Source organism: Tigriopus californicus, chromosome 12, assembly GCF_007210705.1.
Source record: "Tigriopus californicus strain San Diego chromosome 12, Tcal_SD_v2.1, whole genome shotgun sequence".
NCBI lineage: Eukaryota > Metazoa > Arthropoda > Copepoda > Harpacticoida > Harpacticidae > Tigriopus > Tigriopus californicus.
In genome coordinates, this window is record NC_081451.1 from 3,345,328 (window position 1) to 3,352,637 (window position 7,310).

The 7,310-nt window shown below is 39.5% G+C and overlaps 2 protein-coding genes across 5 annotated transcripts in view; both read left to right on the forward strand.

Moving 5' to 3' along the window:
* The first annotated feature begins 162 nt into the window (after positions 1-162).
* On the forward strand, positions 163-2,739 carry LOC131892191 (uncharacterized). Its single transcript, XM_059241977.1, has 3 exons — positions 163-634; positions 2,105-2,378; positions 2,470-2,739. The coding sequence occupies exons 1-3, from the start codon at positions 444-446 to the stop codon at positions 2,737-2,739; spliced, it is 735 nt and encodes a 244-aa protein (XP_059097960.1). The 5' UTR covers positions 163-443.
* A 372-nt stretch (positions 2,740-3,111) lies between these two features.
* The window catches only part of LOC131891886 (uncharacterized), a 13,316-nt gene continuing 9,117 nt past the window's right edge, over positions 3,112-7,310 (forward strand). Inside the window, exons 1-2 of one of the 4 annotated variants that reach the window (XM_059241573.1) lie at positions 3,112-3,631; positions 3,723-3,977. In XM_059241573.1, coding sequence (XP_059097556.1) covers positions 3,515-3,631; positions 3,723-3,977 — 372 coding nt within the window. In that variant the 5' untranslated portion in view covers positions 3,112-3,514. The remainder of the gene's footprint in view (positions 3,632-3,722; positions 3,978-7,310) is intronic. The other 3 variants (XR_009374485.1, XM_059241571.1, XM_059241572.1) reach the window with 3 other exon arrangements.

Consider the following 7,310-nt stretch of genomic DNA (forward strand, 5'->3'; position numbering starts at 1 on the left):
GACCTGCCGTCATGATTTCAGATACACCAAGGAGTCTGAACTATGGAGTCTGAAAATGTTGAAAGTGGTTTAGAAAGTGGTATCTAAAACGTTCAAAGTACGTGTAACGGTACGTGAAGGGTGGCTAAAGCCATATACAACTCGTTGAGCCACATATTTTTTATCTAAATGGGTTTGGTTTAGATCAAGGACACATATGAACTTATTGTTTTGGAACGAAAATGAAAGTTCAAAATTCAACCGCAATGGTGCACTGAACTTACTGTTGCTTTGATTTTTTTGACAATTGACCATTCTACTCACACAGTTTTTTATATTGCAGGAAGTCTGAACGTCTGATAACGAAGTTTTTGCGATTTCAATTAAAGCCTTACAAAAACATTAAAGTGGCGGAGATTCAGAATGGCGATTTCTCTACAAAGGGATTTTTTGATGCCTTTTTCATGGATATTGCACCTGAGACTGGGAATGTTCGAAACCTCAAAATTCACATTTTCATTGATGAGGCCTCAAGGTCGAACGTGACTTTGATTGAAGACGTCTTGGTAAATCTGCCAAACGATCCTGATCGATTCATTTGGATAGTGGACTCAGACGAAGAAGAGAAATACTTTTCTGACAGTCTTTCACACAGGTACACAGGTATTAACATGATTGATAATACCGAAGCCACAGAAGCAGAAAAGTAATAAATTTCGGCCGACGACAACTATTGGCCAGAAACGAACGATAGAAATAGCTAAAATACATAATAAACCCACAATCTAAAAATAATACGGTGTAACAGACATGTTAACCCACGTTACACCCAAACTTAAAAGGTTGGTGCCTTATGAAAAACCAAACCTAGCCTTTGAAGATCACTCAATAAACAAAATTGGGTGAGGAGGCCGTTAAATACGTGACATATCATAAAGGGCAAAACACTGTTTCTGCTTGTGTTATCCTGACATTAAGTGCGTGAAAATTTATACGAAAACGAACTTATTTGCACATGAAAGTAATGAGGACCAATTGGCATATTAAAGAAGGCCGACATGGACATGAGTCATTCATATACCAACGAAATCCGAACTAAGCTTGCATTCTTTTAATCCGAAAGTATAACTTTTTCTTCCGCACGATAAGTACCATGGCTTATATTGTTTGACACCAGCCCATTGTTCGCGTTTTAAGCAAATCATGCCTAAAAGAAGTGGCCGATTATTTTAGACTCCAATGAAGCTTGCTGGTGAGACACATTTTTACGATAAACTTTTTGTAGCCTTGGAAAGGTTTTCTGTCTAATATTGCGATTTTTATCTTGGTTCTTAGCACCTCTTCTGTATCGGAAAGCACCAAGTGACCTCCCGAAAGTTGTGCTGACTTCATCAGACAGCTGTTGCTTCAATTTCCCATACCATGTTTTTGACTTTCATCTAAAATGTGACAAGTGCAATGCAAATACCACATAAGCTAAAACTAGTATTCTCAAATTTTCAATTTTTCAATAATATTTATTTGCATCCTGGGCCCTTAAATGCATCTTTTTGCATCCTGAACCTTTATTTGCATCATTTGCATCTTTGATCCTTTTCCACATATTTATGCATTTTAGGCTTCTTTTGACTGATTTTGTTTGGGCGGCAAATTTGTATTTAAACAGTTTTGATGAGAAATGGGCACCCCTGACACAACCCGCATTCCCTACGAATTTTAGAGGGAACCAAATTGAGTGACGAAGGAGCCCAAATTTAGAATTGATCATGAAGACGTGTTTCCCATCTTTTTGATATGGCCATCAATTAAAATATTCTACTAATTAAGATGCGTCTTGTGTTAGATGTGATATCCCGGTGTTGAGCATGCTGCTCATGCTCGTTATGTATTCTAGTCATGTATATATAAACCGTACTAGTCAAATACAAGTCAGTCACGAAGCGTACACAACACGTCTTAGGTCATATTTTTTGCAGTCTGTGATACAGAAATATTTACACTAATATTCATTTGACAATAATGTGGTGTACGACACCCTGGTCCTCTTAATTGGATATTATCAAAAAGTGAATCCCTTTCCCATTGCGTTTCCCAAATATTTTGAACTCTGCTTTTGCTTCAAAAGATTTCGACACGATTTTGAGATTGAAGAGGGACTCGTGTTGAATTTGAGGAATTCACAAGAAATCCAGGAAAAAATTCCGCCTATTCAAGAAAACCAAGATAACAAAAAGGAAGGCATTGATTCAGTGGAAGTTGAGAAACTCATTTCGGTATTGAAAATGGAACGGAACGCGCAGCAAATTCTGGTCATTTTACCACATGCGGACAATTATGTAGTAGCTATCCAGGAGATGAACAAGGAAATCAAAAACATCAAAACCTATGGACTACATCGCGTAAGTGCATCATTTTCTTCATGAATGGCTCTTTTTTATTCTTTTCCTCCTTGCGTGGGTTCAGATTCCTTGATATTTTTCCAATCTACAGAAAGGTGTGGAAAACTGTACGGATGCAGATTTGGAGGATTTTTTCAATGCTCCAAAACTAAAAGATCAACAAATTTTGGTGACCTTGGAAGGTTGTGTCAACGGGTTTGAAGCTGAAATGGTCTTATTCACTGAATTTCATGATTTTGGATCAAAATACGTCATGTATCGGGCCAAAACGAAACTTCAAACTACAACTTTGAAAAAATGTGCTCATCCGACACTTCATGAGCAATATCCAGTGGAGGAACAAGAGGTAAGGAGATTATAAGAAGGCTTTTGTATCCTTCCCCCTTTGATTGTGTTTTGTAAAACACATTAATATTCATATTTTTTTGAAAATCTAATTGCTCATAAAGCAACATATTGGTATAAAATTGAGCGCACTTTCCCCATCAGGAACTAGTCCGTCAGTTCCAATTACACTAAAAGAAAAACACTTAAAATCTCTAAGATTGGATGACTGACTCGAGGGGGGATTTGAAATGTGAGCAAGAGGCATCCATATTGGACGATGTTGGTCACCTTGAACGTTTGGATGATTTAGCTTTGAAACATAACCCTATGGTGGTTGTAATACAAGAAGTTTGGCAAGTTCAGAANTTAGATGTGATATCCCGGTGTTGAGCATGCTGCTCATGCTCGTTATGTATTCTAGTCATGTATATATAAACCGTACTAGTCAAATACAAGTCAGTCACGAAGCGTACACAACACGTCTTAGGTCATATTTTTTGCAGTCTGTGATACAGAAATATTTACACTAATATTCATTTGACAATAATGTGGTGTACGACACCCTGGTCCTCTTAATTGGATATTATCAAAAAGTGAATCCCTTTCCCATTGCGTTTCCCAAATATTTTGAACTCTGCTTTTGCTTCAAAAGATTTCGACACGATTTTGAGATTGAAGAGGGACTCGTGTTGAATTTGAGGAATTCACAAGAAATCCAGGAAAAAATTCCGCCTATTCAAGAAAACCAAGATAACAAAAAGGAAGGCATTGATTCAGTGGAAGTTGAGAAACTCATTTCGGTATTGAAAATGGAACGGAACGCGCAGCAAATTCTGGTCATTTTACCACATGCGGACAATTATGTAGTAGCTATCCAGGAGATGAACAAGGAAATCAAAAACATCAAAACCTATGGACTACATCGCGTAAGTGCATCATTTTCTTCATGAATGGCTCTTTTTTATTCTTTTCCTCCTTGCGTGGGTTCAGATTCCTTGATATTTTTCCAATCTACAGAAAGGTGTGGAAAACTGTACGGATGCAGATTTGGAGGATTTTTTCAATGCTCCAAAACTAAAAGATCAACAAATTTTGGTGACCTTGGAAGGTTGTGTCAACGGGTTTGAAGCTGAAATGGTCTTATTCACTGAATTTCATGATTTTGGATCAAAATACGTCATGTATCGGGCCAAAACGAAACTTCAAACTACAACTTTGAAAAAATGTGCTCATCCGACACTTCATGAGCAATATCCAGTGGAGGAACAAGAGGTAAGGAGATTATAAGAAGGCTTTTGTATCCTTCCCCCTTTGATTGTGTTTTGTAAAACACATTAATATTCATATTTTTTTGAAAATCTAATTGCTCATAAAGCAACATATTGGTATAAAATTGAGCGCACTTTCCCCATCAGGAACTAGTCCGTCAGTTCCAATTACACTAAAAGAAAAACACTTAAAATCTCTAAGATTGGATGACTGACTCGAGGGGGGATTTGAAATGTGAGCAAGAGGCATCCATATTGGACGATGTTGGTCACCTTGAACGTTTGGATGATTTAGCTTTGAAACATAACCCTATGGTGGTTGTAATACAAGAAGTTTGGCAAGTTCAGAACGTTAAAACAGTTTTTAATGGCTACGCTTCGAATATGTCACCCGAACCGGAAAGTGTGGTGAGGGAGTGCTCATGTTAGTTCGCATTTCAGTGCCTTACGAGATGAAAACTGACCCCACTCTAATTTCTGAAGAGTGTGAAATGTTAGGCATTGAAACGTCCGATCTGGCTATTCTATCCTCATGTATTTCCCAAAATGCTAATATTTAAGAGGCATTTAATACTCTTAACCACTAACTTTCTCCTAGTAAAGTCAAACCCGTTTTTATGTGGCACCTTCCATATCAATTTCTAGGAAGATTACTCAAAAAGTAGTAGGTTCAATAATCTGATGTTGAGCCTCAAATTATTCCCCCTCATTAACTAGCCAACAAGAAAAACTGTCACAACTAGTCCGCAGATTTTTTTTGCACTACATTCCCTTCAATCCTAATTAACGGAAATACTGTTTTAAGGCAATTACAGTTACGAAGATAGATGTTTTAAAAGTCATCAACAAATTACCATGTAAAAGTTGCAACGACTTTGATGGCATATCCACCCTAGTTTTAAAGCGAATCAAGTCTGTAATTGCTGGACCCCTAACATGCTTCATTAATATATCATTAATCAAGGGTTACATTCCTCATGAATGGAAAATTTCAAATTTTATGCCATTGTTCAAAGGTGGAGAAAAAGCCGAAATGTCAAATTACCGCCCAAATAGCACCTACCCTCCGTGTCTAGAAAAGGTTGTGTATAGGGCTTGTCAAGTGAAGGCGCTCATAAACAACTGAGGTTATTCCATGGGGTAAAATCAAATACAACATACCCAGACAAATTGCGTTGAATTTTGACATTTATCCCGTCTTACATGCTTGTCTATACAAATAGCGTTGTGGTATAGAGCCAATTTCATAATGCGCTCACCAATTAACTCCAAACATATTCATTTGGTTGGGTTATGTAACAAAGCTCACTCAAAATCACTCGATTATTGAAAATTCAATGGTCAGGTAGTGCGAGTTGACTGTGATGTTTGTCTTAGTTCTCCCTAACCAAAATTTCCTAGCTCAGGGTATCGGACCACATTTTTCTTTGAATTTCCTTCACTTGACATGCCCTATAAGTATAGCTATTTCTTCATTCTCTGAAACAGACCTTAGTGAATTTCAACTTGGATTCCGAGCACCAGGTGTCTCAACGGTGGGCGCTATTAACAAATTTTTGAAAAGCATTTCTTTCACCCGGGGTTTAAAGCATTCCGTGGGAATTTTCATAGACTTAAACTTGGAAAATATGGCTTCAGTTCAATTGTAGCCCGTTGGATTGGAAATTACTTATCGAATAGGGCGCAGAAAGTTCAAATCGGCAATAGCTTCTCAGAACGTTCTGGGATGACTTGAGGAGCACCCCAAGGCAACATGTTAGGACCTCTTTTACCTCTTTTGTACATTAATGATCTCCCACAAGCGACTCAATTTCAAGTGATTATGTTTGCAGACGACACAACTTTACAACATTTTGGTAGTGATCTTAAATTTATGAAGTATGAAACTAGTCATTGGCTACAAAAAAAAGTACTTAAGATGCAGATGGGCTTTAAATATAGCCAAAACAAAACTGATTTTATTTAGAACCAATAAGAACCCTTTCGACTTTAATGTTATTTTTGTAAAGTAAACATTCAACAGGTTGGGATAGGCCGTGTGGTGAAATTTGTTCGGTTCTTAAGCATTCACATTGATGAAAATTTGAGGTGCAAAGAACAAACCATTCTTATGGCTAAAGATGTTCGGAAAATCTTATTCACGCTAACACTCGCAAACAGAGCTATCCCAACTAACATTAGACTCTTGTTATAAAATGCTCTGATTCGGACAAGAATGGAATATGGCGTTGAGTATTTTGGGGACGCCTCCGCAATACAAAACCTCAGCATTCTTCAGAAAAAGGCAGTCAGGTGGATAGTTTAGGCTAAAGCGCGTGCTCATACCGGGTTTTTCATAAGTCTTGAGACCTTTAAAAAACCTAAATGAGGTTGTGAGAGTTGTCCAACTAGCCTATTCTATGAAGTTGGCCAACGTGAGCAAGGCCACCGTCTCCCGCGTCAGGAAGGGCTTGGATGATGGGGATGATCTCAAAGATAAACCTCGAATTAGTCGGGTGGTCAAATTCACCCCCGAGGCCACAAAGAAGGCGTTGAAGGCCAACCCCACCATGACTTTGCCTACACTGGCCAAGAAGAAGTCCGTCAGCACCGCCGAGGTGTCCAGGGGCGTTAGAGTCGCTGGGGGAAGACTTGTGATGTACGTAACTCGCTCCCTGCTCTATCAAAGTCAGCAAGAACTTCGTCTGGAACGTTGAACGACCTCAAACACAATTTGGATCGGGTCATCTTCTTGGATGAGAAGATTTTCACGGTCAATCCGGTCTTTATTAAGCAGAACAACCACGTGATTTGCTTTGAAAAGGAGGATCACAATCAACGCTCTGTCACCAGTACCAAACATCCAGCCAACGATATGATGATGGGCGTTGTGGCCTCCATCAAAGAAAAGATGCCCCCATTTGGTTCCCATCTGGGTGCAGGCTAACGGCCGTTGACTACTTGGAAGTCTTGACCAACAAGGTGCTCCCATAGATGCTGAAGACCACCAAGAAGCAAGGAAGTCATCCTACGTGTTCCAGCAGGATAGAGCTCCGACGCTGACGGCCAACTTGGTCCAGAACTGGATGGGTGACAACATGAACTTCTGGCCACCCCAGAACCCCAATCTGAACCCCTTGGACTTCAGTACCTGGTGGCACGTGGAGTCCAAGACCTGGGCAACACGCCACCCACCCCAATGTCGAGGCCCTGAAGTGCTCCGTGGAGAAGATCTGGAAGGCCATGAAGACGGACTGCGTGCCCAAGGTGCGGGTCCTTCCGCAGGCGCCTGGAGGCAGTGACTGAGGTGCAGGGTGGGCAAATTCACCAATAGAATTCTTGAAACTAAGAACAACTG

Excerpts from the sequence above, each read along its gene's own strand:
- LOC131892191 (XM_059241977.1), top strand. The coding sequence starts at position 444 with ATGGATATTGCACCTGAGACTGGGAATGTTCGAAACCTCAAAATTCAC. Across the intron at positions 635-2,104 it reads TCTGACAGTCTTTCACACAG|ATTTCGACACGATTTTGAGA; the intron begins GTACACAGGTAT and ends TTGCTTCAAAAG. Across the intron at positions 2,379-2,469 it reads AAACCTATGGACTACATCGC|AAAGGTGTGGAAAACTGTAC; the intron begins GTAAGTGCATCA and ends TCCAATCTACAG.